Source organism: Porites lutea, chromosome 5, assembly GCF_958299795.1.
Source record: "Porites lutea chromosome 5, jaPorLute2.1, whole genome shotgun sequence".
In the NCBI taxonomy this organism is placed as follows: domain Eukaryota; kingdom Metazoa; phylum Cnidaria; class Anthozoa; order Scleractinia; family Poritidae; genus Porites; species Porites lutea.
The window spans coordinates 342557-361572 of NC_133205.1; the positions used below are offsets into that span (position 1 = coordinate 342557).

The 19016-nt window shown below is 38.0% G+C and overlaps 2 protein-coding genes across 5 annotated transcripts; one reads left to right on the top strand and one right to left on the bottom strand.

The window, feature by feature from the left end:
- Nucleotides 1-409: 409 nt before the first annotated feature.
- Nucleotides 410-3957, bottom strand: LOC140936768 (testis-specific serine/threonine-protein kinase 3-like). Its single transcript, XM_073386256.1, has 5 exons — nucleotides 3418-3957; nucleotides 2872-3118; nucleotides 2219-2389; nucleotides 1205-1374; nucleotides 410-926 (listed from the first exon to the last, which is right to left on the bottom strand). Exons 1-5 carry the CDS (start codon nucleotides 3694-3696, stop codon nucleotides 831-833), a joined length of 963 nt encoding a protein of 320 aa, XP_073242357.1. The 5' UTR covers nucleotides 3697-3957; the 3' UTR covers nucleotides 410-830.
- A 1091-nt stretch (nucleotides 3958-5048) lies between these two features.
- Nucleotides 5049-17562, top strand: LOC140936767 (non-lysosomal glucosylceramidase-like). Of its 4 annotated transcripts, XM_073386252.1 has the most exons (20): nucleotides 5049-5222; nucleotides 5324-5412; nucleotides 7285-7400; nucleotides 7647-7688; nucleotides 7805-7999; nucleotides 8465-8770; nucleotides 9061-9172; nucleotides 9495-9648; nucleotides 9868-9993; nucleotides 10516-10673; nucleotides 10803-10907; nucleotides 12231-12338; nucleotides 12902-12987; nucleotides 13130-13195; nucleotides 13589-13695; nucleotides 14513-14655; nucleotides 15286-15407; nucleotides 15986-16099; nucleotides 16587-16664; nucleotides 16876-17562. In XM_073386252.1, exons 1-20 carry the CDS (start codon nucleotides 5071-5073, stop codon nucleotides 17149-17151), a joined length of 2655 nt encoding a protein of 884 aa, XP_073242353.1. In that variant the 5' UTR covers nucleotides 5049-5070; the 3' UTR covers nucleotides 17152-17562. The 4 variants fall into 4 exon arrangements, with proteins under 4 accessions (XP_073242353.1, XP_073242355.1, XP_073242354.1 ...); XM_073386254.1 differs by lacking the exon at nucleotides 15986-16099; XM_073386253.1 differs by lacking the exon at nucleotides 13130-13195.
- The last annotated feature ends 1454 nt before the right edge of the window (nucleotides 17563-19016 follow it).

The following is a 19016-nucleotide window of genomic DNA, read 5'->3' on the forward strand; positions in this document are numbered from 1 at the left end:
GACAAACTGATCCTTACGGCAAGGCGATGAAGAAGTAAACAAAAGAATATTATATATATATTTAAATACAAATTGTTTAAATATATATTTTTTGTTTTATTCTTCTGCCTTTTTACTTCTTAATCGCCTTGCTGTAAGGATCAGTTTACCGTTTCACATTTACTTCAAATTGACTTGTATACTCATACAGCGCTCCAACGCTAATCCCGACAGCTACGCAGGCTAGTTTAAAATATCCAGCAAGGGCCAACGAACAAAACAAAGTTGCAGAATCTAAGCGTTCGCTTCTCACTTCGTTCGTTGGCAGGGGTGAGTTAGCGAAGGTAATCCAAAGCCCCCACTCCCCCCGCCCCCCTCGCCACGCTCTCGTTAGCATAGTAGCAAAGCGGAAAGCAAAACAAACAATAACTTATGTTGTGGTGTTTGTATTTTGAGGCAGAATGTTCAAACTATATGTTTTAGGTCTACCAGAACTAAGAAGGCGTTCAAATCAGACATGCATCAAATTTTAGAGTGCATTCCGATTCCGAATCATGTGACTAAGAATTCAAACAACATTTCAACTTCTCCTTCAAAAAATCTGTCATTGTCTCTGACTTCTCTCACAAACCTTACATTTGAGTGAAGTTTGTAAAACTGAGAATATAGGGCAACATGATCTGTCTTTAATTCCTCTATTTTTTTTCCATTTGAGTGTGCAGATCGCTTACTACTAGAGCTGAAGCAGAATACTTCAGTAATCATAAGAATAGAAATACAAAAAATAAAGAATTGCACAAGAGATATCTAGATTGTCTTGTGAGTTATAATCAGTAACATATAGCAGTTGTTCATTGATTATGGAACCAAGGGTGATTCATTGCTTCAGTCAAGGTGACCCGTTCCTTCACTTGGGGTGTTAACATTTTGCTAATGAGTTCCTTAATCTGAAAAAGAAAAGAGGAAATAAGTTGAGTCATCTTTGATTCTGCAAACACTGTTATCGTTAAGTTACCGGTCCCGGACTGACCACCCTAGGGTTTATGGACTTCCGAAAAATACATTTTCTTGCGTTTGTCGCATTTCCCGCAAAAGTAATTTTCCGACCTAAACGAACTTAAGAGATATGAAGAGATCTTTGTTAGGGACCATGTTTACTGAATTAACTTGTTTACTTTGTCTCGCTTTATCCGTCCTGATGGAGAGTGAACAAATTTTATCGTACCTGAGGAGAGAGAGTCAAAGCTGTAACAGGGTATTCCAGTTGACCAGAAGTCGTTTGCTTCAAAAGATGTTTCGGGTCGGAATCATCAAATGGGAAGCTGCCGCAAACCATAGTGTAAAGAACTACACCAAGACTCCAGACATCGCTGGCCATGCCATCATAAGGGATACCTGTGACATGAACAAAGGCACTGTACTAAGGCAACAACTCAAGCAACAGTTGAGAAGGTAATGCACATAGCCTAAACTGTATTGAAAATCAGCGGGTGCAAGTAATCGATCTCGCATCAAAAAGAGTAAATCTTTCAGTTCCTCTCGCTGAAAAAATCCCAGTGGAAAATAAGCCAACCCGGTGGCGTTTTCTCCGGGAACCCAGTCTAATAAACTATCTATCAGAGAAAATTTGGTAGTCACGTGACCGTAAATCCGTTCGCCAAAACCAGGTGAAAAGTCACACTTTCTAATTCTAGCTAGTGTGGCAGCCTGCAGATTGATATTGCACATTTATGTTATGATCAATTGACAGCTGTCAAACGGGGTATCCGCTGATCAGTATCATATGACCGTATTGCGGGCTCAGGTATCGACCTATAAAGATGGCATGGTGTTTTGAAGTTTTTCACTGATCGGAGCCTAAAGTTCCTTCTTTTTTGAATGTGGAAATCCTCTGAGAGGAAAAACTCGAAGTTTGTCTTAAATCCTTAGGGAGCCGTTTCTTGAAAGTACCCATAATTACCGGGTGTGGAAAGCTTTTTTATTCAAGATAGATTTCTTCAAAGTGGTTAAAAGATCCATTATTCTCCTTTGCTTTTTGTCCTGGCTAAATGTATATATCATTAATATCTAGAGGCATCTTTGATCACCTTTGAATTATTGGACGGTTTGAAAAACTGAAGGTTCGAGAAATCGGGATTCTACTATAGTTTTCTGTGGTAAAAGTTACTAAAAAACAGGAAAAAAGGACCACAGCGATCACGAGATAACAGTCAAGCAGAGTCAAGGGTAACATGAGTACCTTGAAGTATCTCTGGTGCCACGTAAGCGTACGAGCCACAGAAGGTTCTACTTCGCGCTCTTTGATTCTCGATGCTTCCGATATATCGCGCAAAACCAAAATCGGTAACGATGGGCTGGTTATCTTCAGAGAGTAAAATGTTTTCAAGCTTGAGATCTCTGTGTGTTACTCCTAGTAAAAGGAAATGAACGAACAACATTTTTGTCACGAGACTAAATACAAAAAATTCAGATGACAACCAGAAACTCGGTCGCTTAGCAAGGAAGACTGTCAGATGCAGTAGAAAGCCTCTGGAGACTACACTAATATATCAACTCTTTCCAATTTGATTGTGTGAAAATGGTAAAATAGATAAAACATCCGGTCTTAAAATTTCTTAGTTCTTCTTTTTTAATAAAGAAGAAGGAAAAAGGAAAAACGGAAGGACATATCTATGTATCTTCTAAACTTTCTGATAAAATAGACTATAAACCAGTACAATGAAGCATTACAAATAATAACGGCTTTGCAGATAAACGTTTGAACAAGCTTCTTCCCTCGATCGAGTCTTGTTCTTAGAATTGCAAACCCAGCTCTCACCTGAACTCTACCTGGCCAAATGAAAATGAAAACTGAGCATCCTGGTACACTTGCGGCAAATACATGACACTCACCCTTTCTGTGGCAATGGAGTACACCATCCATAATAGATTTAAAGATAACTCTAGCCTCATCCTCAGGCAGTTTGGTACGTTTATGTAACAGATTAAGAAGATCTCCGTTTGACGCGAGCTCCATTATAATGAAGAACTGATGCCTTCCGTCGATAAGATCATGCACTCGAATAACGTTCTTGTGGTTCAGCCATTTTAGGATTTCAATCTCTCTCTTCAAGAATCTGTCACTTTTTCCTGAGCCAATCTTGGAAGAAAATTATTTACTAACAATTATGAAATCCATTTTACTGGATCAGAAAATAAAATACACGCTCTGATTGGTCATTAGATAAAGAAAAAAAGAGAGCCTCCGATGCTGGTGCTTTGGCTGCGAGGGTTTTTCTACTTTTATAGAAAACAATATACAGTTAATATAATGTTGGCATAGAGAGTTTTTGTCAGAATACAAGAGCAAAGGTTGATATCAGTTTCGCATTTTTCCAAAAAAAAAATTTGGCATGCACTGACTACTATGATCTGTACTATTTTGTAATTATTTTTTACCTCAGTTTTGCTCACAATTTTGACAGCGACATCCTTTTGAAGGTTGATAGAGTAAGCTTTTTTCACATCAGCGTAAGTTCCCTGCCCTATTTTGCCAGCGATTTCATACCCATGTCTTCTTAACAGCTCATCTTGGTCTAGATCGCTTTCACTTTCATCATTCCAACTTCCAAAGGACCGCCCATAGCCAACGAAAAAATATAAGCATTTAGTAGTAATATAGATGATAGGAATCACAATACAGCCAATCAGAACAGAGAAGACAGCAAGCCCAAACATAAGTTACTTACGGCCTGCGCGCAAACCGCGCATTCTCTCATTTTGACGTCATTAACTGTTGTGACGCAACAATCCATAGCAGATTGTAGTGTAATGTAGTGTAATGTAATGTAAGGTAATGCATTATTTTCAAATAGGCCAAATCCTTAAAGTACAGCCGGAAAAGTAAAAGAAATAACAAAACAAACAAACAAATTAAAACAACTGACCAACTTGCATTAAAGAGTAAAAAGAATGAACATGAAAGGGCGAAGGAAAGGTAAAAAAATAAAGTTAATAGAAAATAACAGTAAAAATATATTTTTTCGTCGCACTCAAGTTATTAAAATTACATTGGTGACGCCTCGGGCTACATCAATATTGATTAAATGCACGATGAATTTAAGTTGGGTATCTTCTCCCTGCAAATTCTCTTGTATTCTTTTTCTTTTCTTTTCTTCCTTTTTGTCATATTTAAGTGGACTGAGAATCTTGATTTAATGGGTAAACCGAAAATCATTTCTTCTGATGTCAGGTGCTCATCCACCCCAAATTTCGTGAATAACGTGTGTATTTATTTTCAGTGGAAAAACTTATATCCCTGAGTTTATATCTACCTCCTCTACTGTCCTGTGGTGGCTTATTACAGTATGTTCCCATGATCATGAAAATTTCCGTTCACGTGTTTTTGTTTGTTTGCTGAGACTGAAAAAAAAATTGAGGATGAGCTGGGAATAATTGGAAAACGACTGTAATCCTGAAACGCCCAGGCAGAATATTCTTATTGTGCTGTCGAGTTTAGGCTAAAAATATTCTTGAATTATTCTTAATTATGAATTTTAGCTTATGGTAGAATATAGGGGGTTTCAATTACCCGTTTTCTTGCATTTTAGTGGAAGGAATAATTTTATACCGTTAAATTTGAAACACAAATTGTACTGTATTTACTTTCAATACAAAATTGTGTCATTTTCAAATTTTCGGTCTCGGTATTCTTAAAATTTCGCAAATTTCAGCCTCAAAATTCTTATAAAATATATCCTGAAAGAAAGAAGGAGTGTTATTTCCGTCAACGTTGGCTGGGCAACAGCATACGTATCAATTTTTTCGGTTTGTCAGTATAAAAAAAATGCATATTTTGAGTAGCCTGCGTAGCAAGCGTCTGCTTTCGAGTTTTTGCACGAAAGTTGCAGCGAGAGCAAAAAACGTTCCATGTTCCTTCAACAAACTAGCGAGGCCGGAAACGCTAGCTTTCCCGCTCGTTACGCTGGCTGTTATTGGACAGTTGCGAAACGTTATATCACGCAAAAATCCCTTCGAAACAATATCCGCTGAACGGTAAATAAACCATCGCAGGCTTTCAGTTGTCCTGTCCTCACAAGGTCCTCACATAAAATGGCGACACAGTCATCTGACGAGGACAGCGAAGACTCGCTTCCTAGGTATGGATGGAGAGTACATCTGGATAACACATTTTCACTTAAGCCTCAGCCATGTTATCTTCCTCGGTGGAGCCAAATACCACGGCTACTTGGTCTGGGATGGAGGTATTATGCCACGCCGAACAGTGACTTTGTTTGTGTTTTCTGTCAATTCGCCGGCCGGCGGATTACATGCATGCTGTTAACATTTTCGCGGTTATTTTCAGATTTATGAAATACGCTACGAGAGAAAGGAAGAATGGAAGAGTACCGTTTATAGACCCATTTTCCACAAATCCTTGTCGGCAGGTTTATGGTATGTCTAACTTAGCTGAAGTGACATAATTACCTATGCTTAAATATTCTTGACACGTTGCGATTATAAGCTGAAGTTTCATTCAAAAAGAATTTTGGCCGTTGCGGTATCTCTATCGTTGATGCATGCGTTGTCGCAAGGAAAATCGATCTAATATTTAATTTGAATTTCTAATTATCTGCTTTTTACCAAAATTAACGGCCAGTTGATTTTCGTGTGCTCTGACACACGAAGAAAACCTTTGAATGAAAAATTTAACTGGCCGGTCTCTTTTCGCAAAGACGAGTTTTGAAGAATCGCATTAAGGTCATGTTTTATCGCAGAAACTGTCAAACGAAGAATGCAAATTGAAGGATATCTCCTCAAATTTTTTATTCATAAGATTACAATTAACGAAATTATAGTGAAAGATTTAAAGTTAGATATAACAATGGAAAGACTACGTTACACCGGATGTTGACATCAAATGGAAACTCCGATATAATTCTGATCATTTTTTACACGGTAAGCTTACTGGTAAGTTTACAATCTCCACAAACAGTTACCCGTGGAGAATAACTCTGAAACATGTTAAGCACTAATATATTCTCCTTAGCAGGTGAGATAAGTGTGATGTTTACCAACAGGTGTATAATAATCTTCCGTGTCCTTGCCAATTTTCTGAAAATTTTCTGTCGTGTTTGTTGTGCAGAAAAAAGTGGTTTTGAATTACAAATAAGTACTCAAGAAAAAAGACAAAAAGAAGTTGGAAATGTTTAAAATAAGTTTTAATTTCTATTTCCATACATATACTTTGTTGAAGACAGACAGCTAATAATTGTTTTTGAGACCAAACAAAAAAAGTCAGTTTATTTATCCCCCTTAGGTCTCCAAATAGCCATACACAGTATAAAACTCTCTAAACAAAGAACACAAGTAGAGCAGTTGTTCTTTGATAGTGAATGAACTAAAAGGTAGCTGGGGTTCATCCGTTTTTTTTTTTCTCGCCAAGCATTGTAATTTTCTTAGGAAACTTGATTAAATTAGAATACTGATTTCAAACCTCCTGTGGAAACAAAATTGATGGTTAAAACATTTTGGAATTGAGAAACTTTGGGTGTGATAATTGTATTAGAGAACCAAGGTCGGATTGGTGCAGACAGTCAAATAAAAAAGAATGAAAATACTTGACTGATTATTTTGCTTTGATTTTTATGCCCTGGTGATACCGTACTTTAAAAAATGTTTTTATGTCAAAATGGTGAGATAATGGTGTTAAAGCTGCGTATACCTTTCCATAAAATACCATAATATTACTCTTTAATTTGTCAACTGTATGTCACCCGGGTATGTTTTTTTTGTGAATTGGCATGGTGGAGTATAAACTTTGTGTATAAAAAGGCTCTTTTTGCTTGAATACAGTAACAGTCTGTTATTGGTTCAATTATGTTAGGAACCTTTATGCTTAATTTTGAATTAAAGGGATGGTAAGTTAGCTTTTGAACTAAGAACACAGAAACCAGACTTCATTTACACCAGCATTTAAGCTTTTGCATTTGTGTAAAAATGCGCATATTGTTTGTTGCACTGTGTGCCTTCTTTAGTTGCATGACTTTTCATGGGGTTTTTAAAATGCAGATAGTGACGCTAATGGAAAGTAAATGCTTTGAATGAGTAGCTTGTGCCAAGATCATCTTGATACAAATATGGAGTTTTTAACATATAGCTGATTCAATTATACAGGTTGCTTTGGGCATTAGGAATTTGGCATTGGGAAGCTATTGTTTGGCAGTCACTCAAGTAAATCATTGCATTGTTCCATATGCCCAAATGCCCAATACCCAATTACTAAAGCAAACTTTTTTTATGTAGCTGTATATTTGTTCATTTCAGGTGTTCCTCTTGGTGGGATAGGATGTGGTAGCATTGGAAGAGGATGGAAGGGGGAATTTAACAGATGGCAGATCTCTCCAGGAATGTACAATTACACCTATGTAGAGGCTAATCAAGTTAGTGACAGTTAAAATCTCATTTCTTCCCAGTCTCCCTCTTTTGGGGATTTAAAGGAGAATGAATAACTAGTACATTTTAAAAAGGTATCTTATAATACTATTCATTGATTGAAAGGTATTGATAGATCTCCTATATTTTTCTTTTTGGATGATTATAGTATTATTAGTGTAAGACCTACCTCTAGATGCTATCTCCATGTATAAGCACTGACCTGTATTTTTGTTTATGTTGGATTATTACAGTTTATTGTTTGTGTGAGGAAGAAAGGACGAACAGCATACCAGGTATGTTTAATGCATTCAAGCTGATTTAGCTATTTGAAACTAGTAATTTAAGCAGCCCATTTTTGTCTTCCAATCATCATTATGAAGTAGTACAGTAAATTGCACATATTTTGTAGGCTGTGCTTTCTCCAAACCGTCCTAATGGAGTTCTTTGTGGCCGCAGTTTACAGGGGTGGAACTGGGGTTTCAATGGTTGCCATGCTACCTATCATGCTCTATATCCTCGTGCATGGACTATTTACTACCTACCAGGACAAAATATTAAACTTGTTTGCCGTCAGATTTCTCCCATATTTCCTAATGATTACAAGGTAAGGAAATAATGCAGCCTACCATTTAGCGTGCAAAGAACGTCGTGTCCTATAGCACAGGGCTAGTGGATTTTGCTATCGGGCTAGCAATTTTTGTTCTTAACTTGCCCGACGGGCAAGTGCTGTTTTGGGGAAATTCAATTTACTCAAGGATTATAATCAATCCTGCTAATCAAAAAGGGTTTGGGGGCTTGTTGAAATGACTTGTGGGCTTGTACATGCTAGTTACAGCTTGCCTGAATGGCAGGCTGTAAAACTGACTTTCTTTGCACCCTGCCATTATAACAAGGTGCCTGCAAGCGAGAGTTGGCTGTTTTGCCATTTAGTTCATACAGTTCTGTATCTTACAATCAAGATATTTCAATATAAGCTAGAAGGAGGTCCCTTTATATTTTACCTATCTAACTTACAGAAGACTTACATTTGTAAATAATTGATATGTGTTTTTTTTTTTTTATTTCTCAGGACACCAGCTTACCTGTCTGTGTATTCATTTGGGACATTGAAAACAATAATGATGAAGAAGTTGAAGTGTCAATAATGTTCACTTTTCAAAACAGTGATGGAACTCCAAATGAAGTATCAGCTGGTCATTTCAATGAATCATTTACATGCAAAGTTGGAGCTCACTCCTCCACTGATAATCATGTTCATGAGAAAAGAAATTCCAAAAATATTGGTAGCTCAAGTGAGGTTACAGGTGTTCTCCTGCACCATAAACATCCAACGCAGCCGTACACATTTGGGATTGCAGCCAAGTCAATACATCAGGTACAAAATTTTACTTATAGTGCTCTTGATGAATTTGCTGCACACAGCATTTCTTGAGTTTCTATAATGTAACTTTACATTTTTATGCAACATTGTCAGGATTAATTTGCTGACTTGGTTTTTGTTATTGATAAGTAACTCATGTCGCAAATACTGCCTAAATTCTTTACTTACCAAAAGAGATATTGATTAATATGGTTCTTTCAATAATCAATTTACAGTTTAGGTGAATTTGATGACATAATTCATGAAATTGTTTTAATTGAGCATACTCCTCTGCCTCTCTTTAGGCTGGAAAAAATCAGGTCACCGTGACAACCAAAACTGCTTTTGATGCACAAACCCCATGCAGGGGTGTGTGGGAAGATTTAATGGATGATGGAAAACTCAGCCCTAAAACAGGTATTAAATAAAAATAGTCCTAGAAGCTGTTGATGTAACAATGAATTAAGGCTGTTTTTTTCATCTGCAAATGAGAATTTTCCCACATTATTCATCATTATCCTTAGGTGAAAAATGGAATAAAGTTGAACCGGGTTAAATACTGAAACCACTGAACTACTTGCAAACTTATTGCAATAGTTGGCACAAATCTATCAGGTTCATAAATCTTTCTTAATTAGATAATCAAATATACAGAAAAAGTGGGGTGAAAGAGAAAACCATGTACTTGTTAAATATTGTTGAAGTGTTTCACATGCTCAGCTGTTGCTACATCATTCAGGGTCCAGTGAACCATGCAAACAAGAGCACATCCTTTGTGCTGCTGTGGCAGCTACGACCAAGATACAAGCAAGAGGAAAAGCAAAATTAGAGTTTGCGCTTTGTTGGGATAATCCTGTTATCCACTTTGGATCTTCAAAAACCAAGCATTATAGGTAATGATAAAGGCAATTTAAAGTGTGTACTTGCCATAGAATTGAATTGAATTTAGAAAAATGGCAAAACATTTCTTAATTTTGAAACAATGGTGTTTTCTTGAAGAACTTAGACAGAGACATCTCTAATTTGTTTTGTTTGGGTTTGGCTTAGTGCAGGAGCTTAAGCAGTTTTAAAAGATTTTTTTGTGTCTGACTCTTTGTGATATTTACTTTTAGGTTTTATACGCGTTTCTTTGGTCGCCATGGTAATGCGGGGAAAGCCCTCTGCCGCCATGCTTTGATGCATTATCCTAAATGGGAATCAAAAATTGACATCTGGCAAAAGCCAATTCTACAAGATGAGTAAGTTCCCTGTCTGTTGTAGTAGTGTTTTTTTTTTTCTGGGCTTTATGAAGACAGTGCATGTTTTAGGTCAATGCGTGAACTTCCAGTATTTTGTATGAAGAGGAGGCAACCCTGTCATCTCCTTTGCAGAGACCCACATATTTTAGGGATAGCAAAAACTCTAGGATTATGTAAATTTCACACAGGACACTGAAAACGCCTCCTTTTTTTGTGACTCCAGAAAAACTTGAGATATTGTACACTTCTAATAATAATTAATCATAGTATGGTATTGCAAGCATTGGAGCCATAGAAGCTACTGAATTTTAAATCAATATTTCAATTTATGTTGATAACCTTTTTGGAAGCAACCAAATTTTTTTAGTCCTGGGTTCATGTCAATGGAAAATTCCTTGAATTCATTTTCTCTCACTGCTGTAGCGTGAACCCTGTAAGGGTGGTATATACATTTTCAGCTATTTAAACAATCCTGCACTAAATTCGCACAATATCATTTTATCCATCTGTTTTATTCTTTAGCTCATTGCCATCATGGTACAAGTCAGCATTGTTTAATGAACTTTACTTTGTTGCTGATGGAGGAACAGTTTGGCTGGATGTGGCAGATAACTCGGATGACCAAAAGACTTCTATCCCTGATTTTGTTAAGGAATATGGCCGATTTGCATATTTAGAAGGTACTTGATTGGCTGAATACCTACATGGTACGGCAGTACAGCAGTTAAGTACTGATGTACTTTTCTCCCGTTTTGCAAGACAATGGAAGGCTGGAGCAATTGATGGAATAATATTTTATTCTTTCACAGGACATGAATATAGGATGTACAACACCTATGATGTCCATTTCTATGCATCTTTTGCACTCACGTTACTTTGGCCAAAGTTGCAGCTTAGTCTTCAATATGATATAGGTTGGTGCCCTTCAGATAAAAGCAGTATATTTTAATGAAAAATAAACTTCTGAGACTAAGGTATTGTAGCTTTTAGAGTGTCCAGATTACACATTTACATCATACTGTGTTGGATGTTTCCAAAAGAAATTGTTTCTCCTCTTTATTTGTGTTACATTTACCGATTCTCAAGAAACTATGGTTACACCAATTGCCTTTTTCTAGCTATGACTAGTAATAGTTAACACTACAGCTGCCCCCGCTCTGTATGTTGTTGGTCAATAGTATTCTTGCTCGTTGTGTAGCTCTTTGAAATATACCGATTCACAATGAAGATTTTCACACATATTCCATACAATAGGTGAGATAAATACAGGAAATAAACGCAAAGTTCCATGCACAGTTTCGGTTCGATTTCCGGGTTCGATTTACACAGCTTTGATCACAACATTCTCAGTTTCTAGAATAGTTTATTCTAAACCATAAGAAAAGACTTAATTAGAAGTTTAATTTTTCGTTATTTCTATTTCACTCTTTACATTTAGTTCATTTTATTTGCCGGAAAGTAAGCCTTAGAAATTAAAAGGACGTTTGATCAATTCACGCTCGGGCATTCTAGTCTTATTTTAAACTTTATAACAGAAGGAGATCTGTGAGCAGGGAATAAATCAGCACAGAATTTGATGGTCAGCGAATTTCTGTAATGGTCCATCGTTCTGCTGGTGATAAGCTAGCCCTTGAATTATTCACTATTCGTGCTTGTTTGGGGCCGAGTCTTATTCCGGTCAAAGAAAGAGAAAGAGTGTCTGGCAGGGTTTCCAATCAAAGATTTGTGAACTCGTGTCTGGCAAACTCACTTAGTGTTAAATATACACTGTTATATGCACCTTATAACTTCATCTGCGCTTAACGAGTGTCTTTTGGTCCATAACTTTTATAACAACTGCTCCACAGAATGTCACTGATAACACGTAACGCAAAAGAGTATCAAAGTATGACTGCCCAAAATCTACCTATTGTAAGCGGTCCTATTCGGGAATTTTTGTGTTTTACGTCATCCTAACCATTTCGTACTTGCGGGCGCAAACAATACGAACGTCATCATTACCTACCGATTCCTCGCGGCCCCTGTTCAAGCAAATCGAGATTTTTAATAGTACTTTTATTAATATACGCGCGAGTTACTAGAGTGCCTCCTCGGGATTTCGCCTTCTGAGCTAAATCCCTGCGGGGGCAATTAAACAATATTTTAATTCCATCTTCATTCACTCTTGTAGTAGCAGTTTGAACTCCAGAAACCATTTCTATAGTTTTGATTGGATTCTTTTTTCCTGCATCCTTCAGCGCAAAGTGTGAATGAAGCAGATAATCAAGTCATGCTGACCATGATGAATGGAAGAAACTGTCAAAGGAAAGTATCGGGCTGTGTACCCCATGATGTAGGCGATCCAGGTGAGTTCCTTGACAGTTGTTTTCAAAAGTAGCCATGCTCAAAATTCAGCAAAACTTCCACATTTCATTTTGTTGAATGGTGAAAAACAAATATGACCATGTAAAAGTACTGAGGTTTTCCTTTTGGTCTGTGGATTTTATCCACAGACTCAAAGTTATTACTGCATACTAAATAAATAGTACCATGTGAAAGAACTGCTGAAGAGGTTTCATTTGAATGGTAACACCATAGGATTTCATCCACAGACTCAAAAAGTTAGAACTACATACTAAATAAATTGCACCCTGTGAACGTACTGTTGAAGAGGTTTCATTTTAGTGGTCAAACCACACGATTTTATCCACAGACGCATATAATGTCTGAGCCGCAAATACAGTTTACTAAAGCTGTCAAGGGAAAGTTAGTACAGTTATTAACGTATGTAAGTCGCGCGATATAAACCAATAACGCACTCCAATCAACCAATGATCTTCCAGAATTTTGCCCAGGGCGCGAAAGTTAAATATGTTAAATGTATGTTAGTGAATCGTTGATTTTAATGGTCCCATATTGTTGTCTATAGCTGAAGAACCCTGGGAGAAGGTGAATGCCTACACGATTCATGATACAGCGCAATGGAAAGATCTCAACCTCAAGTTTGTTCTTCAGGTGTGGCAACTGAATTATATGTCACTGATTCATTTACGATCACTTTCAAGTTTGGAATTTTTAGTGGAAACCAAGATAGAAGATAGTTTAAGATTTAAAGTTGTTTGAGGGGTAAATTATTGGTAAATTTGTACTATTTCAGGTGTATAGAGACTACGTTGCTACAAAGAACATTCAGTTTTTGAAAGATATGTGGCCAGTTACAAAGGTAACAAAACTGCAATGTTGAACTTGATTCAGTGTAATGTCCTTCTCATTTTATAAATGATCTTTTCACTGATTGTTTATGGGCGTACGGAATTGATGATTCTTTAACAATTGGTTGGACGTGTGTTTCTTATATAAACCTTGTAAAAGGTCTCGCTCATGGCAGTGATATAAGAGCTGCTCTTATCAAGTATTCTCTTGGAGGCACTAGTTTGACCAACAAATTCTCAAATGGCCATCGTAGGGAGATGTGCATGATATTTATAGGTGTATTTTTAGGAACAGAGTTGCTCCGACGTTTTTATCGAAGCTACGATCAATAAAGAGAAACATTGTCCAGGTAATAATCTGTCTGTGTGATGTTAATCTTCGCAGTTTGTTTGACCTGTTTTAGAAAGTGATGAATAAGACCATGATGTATGATACTGATGGAGATGGCTTGATAGAAAATTCAGGATTTGCGGATCAAACATACGACGCCTGGCCAGTTACAGGACCAAGGTACCGCTCTTTTCTTCATTGTGTGGGAGGGGGAGGGGGAGGCGGACTTTCCTCCGTAAACTCAGTCCGTATAGACTATCCCTTAGTACTGAGTGACTAGGGAGTTTAAGCAACAGCGAAAGCGACGGCCACGAAAACGACAGTTATAAAGTGTGTTCGTGCGCCTTCAAACTGCATCGCGCATATTCCATCCTCCTCAATTCGTCAAATGTTGGTGAATTTTTCTGGAGTTGAATTCTCATGGATTGCATCAAAGAAAAAGAGGGTCGCTGTCTTGCGTTCAGGTCCTCCACAAAACGTGAAATAATGCGGTTTCACGTCGTTGTCGTGCGTCGAAGGCAAAGAAATGTACCAAAAAGAGTAATGCACTTCTATTAACAAATGGTACCCCACCCTGTTACCCCACTCCTTTCGTATATCTTATATTGACAAATGGTACCCCTTTAGAGCGCTATATCCCCTTTAAACTGCGGTAAATGCAATGAATAAATCACGTTTTCTTGACTTTTCCACAGCCATAAAATGCATCTGTGAGCCCTTTTAGTGCCTTTTACAGACCGAAATAACAAAATTTAATGTCCCTACTATGTCATATACTTTAACTAGTAAAATCCCCACCCTACCTATCATATAGTCGAACCCTGAAAAAGGTCCCCCTTTGAAGCGAAGCCTCCCCGTTGTATCCCCCGGGCATTCTTGTTGCTTGAGGTCACTTTTACCTTCTATTAAATACTTGTATATAATCGTAGAATCCCTGGAGATTACCTGGAGATTTACCTTGTTCACTAATCTGTTTTCAATCGTTTCTTGTTATCAGTGCTTATTGCGGAGGTCTATGGTTGGCATCTCTGCGAGTCATGCAGGAAATTGCCGTTGTGTTAGAATTCCCAGATGAGGCTAAGAGATACGCGAAGATCCTAAGCAAAGGAAAAAAGGCTTATCATTCTCTACTATGGAACGGTAACTAGTTTGCATATCCTAATAACTAGCTACTGATGTGATTGTTCTATTGGCAAAGGCACGCATGTACAAGGCTGACAATTTTCGGATCATAGATCTATTCGGCTAACTCAATGTTGTACCCAACTCAAATCTCCTGGGGATAAGATTCTTTGTGTATTGTATTTGCATTATAATGTGGCATTCACATTTAAATGATATGGAAATTCCTGAAACAAAACGTTTTATTCCCAAAGGGTTTGGATTGGGTACAACATTGAGTTAGCCGAATAGGTGTATTATACGTTTCTGGGAAACTACCCACCTACCCCTCCCCTAAGCCAACATTAACTTTTACTTCTCACTTAGGGCGAAATGTTGGCTTAAGGGAGGGGTAAGTGGGCAGTTTCCTAGAAACGTTATTTTTCTAATCCTATCAATAACTTCAGTAGTGCTCTGCAGTGAAAACGACACTGTTTTTTATTTGTTTGTTGTATGCCCAACATTGCGCATGGAGGTTTTTACTTTCTAGATACATTTTGCCTATATTGGAAATGAATTCATAAGTTTATTCCAAATAATCGGTTTCAGTTATGCGTATTTGCGATCCCTTTTACCACAATATTCCCAAGCATTTCTTTCTCGTTTCAGGTACCTATTACAACTATGATAGCAGCACAAGTAAATACAGTAACAGTATAATGGCGGATCAGATGGCTGGTCAGTGGTATCTCAAGGCATGTGATCTTGCACAGACTGCACCCTCTGACCAGGTAATCACTGCTCCTTTTTGTGAACCTGCGAGCAAGCTCATCATTTAGAGAATATATTGTGAGAAGTTACGCGCGAGAGACACGCGCGTTTTCGCGCGGCTTGCTTCGCTGGCCCCTAGAAATGGAGAGCCTGCTGCTTTTTGTGAGTTTTTTTTCCTGGTCTACTGTGGCGTTTCTCGCCTGTAGTCTCCTAGCGGTGTTTCCGTAAGCCTTAACGCTAAATTGGTGTCTTAATCCGAGACGAATGTATTCTAGGACCACGTGAGCCCGAAAGGATTAGCCGGTCAAAAATACGAGGAACCGGAAAGGGTGAATCTTGCTCGCTCCCCAAAGAGTTTTCATCAAATTCGTTAATAATTAACATCGCTCCCGTTAACATTTGTTGAGAAAGAAGTTTATTATTGTTGGGGGGGGGGGGAGAATAGACAGGGATGACAGGTGACTCGCCTTGTTTAAAATTCTCCTGTAAAAGTTTTCATATAAGAATGAAAACGAGTTTCTATTGAACGTGTTTCTCTTCATAAAAGGGTCATATGATGTTGGCTTTATTGTAATTTCTACCCTCATGGTTTATGTAGGTATTCCCACGAGAGAATGTGGTGAGTGCTTTGGTCACAGTGTACAAGAATAACGTGTTAAAGTTCCAAGATGGCACTATGGGTGCCGTGAATGGCATGAGACCTAATGGGCAGGTAAGTCCTGTGTTGGTCAATACTGTTACTGGACTTCGTATCCGCAGGGAACAATTGATGTTTGACTTTTTTGTTATCTGCAAAGACTGTTCGTCTTTAGTAGGGCAAGCCTACCGGGCCAGAACCCTTTGAAAATGCTCAACCATCTATTAAAATGCTTTACTAAGCTGCAATCCTGGTCACAAATCGTTGAAACAGAAGCCATTTGTTTTCAATTTTCTCCAAATTTCTTACCTTCACTCTTCACACCTTTGTTCTCACTCAAATGTGCCCCTCTCCTTCCCCAATGTTGAGCCACGCGTATTTTGGAGCACTGAGATGACTGCAATACCTAAATCAACATTGGGCAAGTGTTTCAAGATTTGTGACGAGTATTGTGGCACGCCAACTTTGAAGCCACGAACCTCTCGGAAACCTCTATTGTCAACTCGTCTAAGAGCTTCGTAGCCGCCCGGCCTAAACGTTTAGGTGTCATTCTTCATAACAGGTCGACACCAGTAGTTTACAGGCGGAGGAGGTCTGGACTGGCGTTACATACGCTGTGGCTGCGGCCATGATCCAAGAGGTATCGTTTCCACCGTAAAACAAATTTTTTTTTTCAACTCAATTTGTTTTTGTGTTTCCTTTACCATGAACGAGAACTCTGTTTATACTAGTTTTCTATGTTTTTGTAAGTTTTACCGTAATTTGCCCGCCGGATTCAATCTTTCTATTGGTTGACTTCTACGTTAGAGGAATTAGGCTTTAATTCGATTTACTACTTTTTTAACTTCTAGGGTCTGGTTGAAGAGGGCTTTAGAACAGCCAGTGGTATTTACAACACTTGTTTTGAGCGACTGGGGATGGGTTTCCAGACTCCTGAGGCCATTGTTGCTAATGGCAACTTCCGTTCCCTTGGTTACATGAGACCGCTGAGCATCTGGGCCATGCAGTGGGCGCTGGAGAAAAGGAACAAGCCTCCTGTCACGCCTGCCGCTTATGATGATGCCGCTGCTCCGATCCGTGATCACTCGCAATGTAACGGTTTTTGTCAAGTCTCCAATGAGAGTTAAATTCACACATTGTATATACATGTATATATTTAATAGTACTTAAACAAAATGAAAGGGATATTTATCGTTCTGTAAAGATTATTACATGGCAATAATAATCCTTAATGCAAAGTGCAATTTCAGTGGTTTTGTTACAAAAGTTATATAATGGCGAGTCTTGGGACTCATCTTTTGAAAAATCATGAGTCCTGGTTAAAAAAACGAGTCCGAAATTGTAAATGCCTGGGCCTTTATGTAACCAGACAATTAATCTGAAGACAGACTCTAAAACTCTGTACTGCCGTATTACAGTATACTGACATTAAAATAAAATATAGTCCTTCTATTTTAAAGCACAACAAAGGCTAAAAGAAATATGTATTGTTAAACAACAGTTATAATAACTGCCACACACAGAAATTACACGAACAGGATATTCTACAATTATACTACTACATGAGAAATTACTGCAATTTGATTGGCTTAGAGTAGTGGTATTTCAGCTTAATTTGAAATACCTACATGTGAAAATTACAAATCTTTTGCGGGTAGTAGTATAAACATATAATAGCATGATTTGTACGTGATATTTGGCATAAATACCACTCGTGATATTTCAAGATTGTTTCAAATTTCACTCGCCTAACGGCTCGTGAAATTACGTATAACAATTTTGAAATATCTCGCGTGGTATTTATGCCAAATATCAATACTAATCATGCTATTACCTATACAAACACGTGTTTAGATGGATCGATCGATCTTTGCGTCCTACGGGACGCATGGACGCATGCCATGAATTATTTTGCGTCTTTGAGGATTTTTATGCGTCAGGGACGCGGGACGCAGAGGTAACAAAATCACTGCAATTTTGCGTTGAAGGAAAGGAATATATTGAAAGTGACATTTCAGTCAGATGCGTACGTTTTAAAATTCGGGGTCTTTATTATTTGCACATTCTTTCCAAATTGAATGAATTTAGAAGATTAAGTTATGTATTACTGTAGATTGTTATTTACTTTACTAATTGCAGCATACGCGTATCTGTCGCAATTGTCGCAATTTTTAGCTTAAAAATACTAATATATTCCAAAGGGAGAATACAACAGTTACACGCGTGAGAGAATATCAAATGTCTTTTATGAGTTTATCCTCAGATTCTTGTACTCACATTTATTTTCCATGAAACGATAAAAGTTTTCAGACGAGAGTTGATCTCTTGATTTTCATCTGAAAACTTCTGATCATGCTGGCCATGTATTTGTATTACCATGCTAATTTGGTTCAGTCAGTATCACCTCACACACTTTACACATTATGGGTCGGGTGGGTTACAGTTAGCTGATAAATGGACCGGCCGATAGCGGATGCGAGAGGCGTGCTTGTACGCTGACGTCCGAGCTTAATGTCAAATTAATTGGTGAAGAGGACAAGTGCTGTTGTCCTGTCATTCGCGCCGTTTCATTACATTTCAAGTGACTTTTATTCTTGGGAAGGGGGTTCGGGCGAGTTAAAGGAGTTTGTTTCTAGGCAGTTATCACCTTAGGTTTTCTTCACAACTTAAGATATAATTAGTAGCAGGAAAGCAAAGCAAACATTTGTTTTCCGTGTAATCTAAAATAAGTTTTACAATTTCGTCAAAAGATCAAATCACTACCCTCGTTCCCAGGGTTACTGTGACGTAAAGTGAACCCTGTCAACCCTGGGAACGAGGTTGTCAATTTATGTGTAACTTGAGGCCATGAGTGCAAAACTCTGTTACAGTAGACCTTCTCATTATTTCGCTGCCGGCTTGCGAACTAGTGGTTTGTACAGCTAACGAGCGAGCGAGCGAGCGCCTGAAGATTCTTACCCGCGCTTGCATCTTTTCCTGTTTGTACTATCCC

Bases quoted from the DNA above. Each gene is read 5' to 3' on its own strand.
- LOC140936767 (XM_073386252.1), top strand. From the start codon at position 5,071: ATGGCGACACAGTCATCTGACGAGGACAGCGAAGACTCGCTTCCTAGG. The intron at 7,401-7,646 runs GTTAGTGACAGT...GGATTATTACAG, and splicing joins CCTATGTAGAGGCTAATCAA to TTTATTGTTTGTGTGAGGAA. The intron at 15,408-15,985 runs GTAATCACTGCT...TGGTTTATGTAG, and splicing joins AGACTGCACCCTCTGACCAG to GTATTCCCACGAGAGAATGT.
- LOC140936768 (XM_073386256.1), bottom strand. From the start codon at position 3,696: ATGTTTGGGCTTGCTGTCTTCTCTGTTCTGATTGGCTGTATTGTGATT. The intron at 3,119-3,417 runs GTAAAAAATAAT...TTTTCTTCCAAG, and splicing joins AAATTGTGAGCAAAACTGAG to ATTGGCTCAGGAAAAAGTGA. The intron at 927-1,204 runs GTACGATAAAAT...TTTCTTTTTCAG, and splicing joins CTTTGACTCTCTCTCCTCAG to ATTAAGGAACTCATTAGCAA.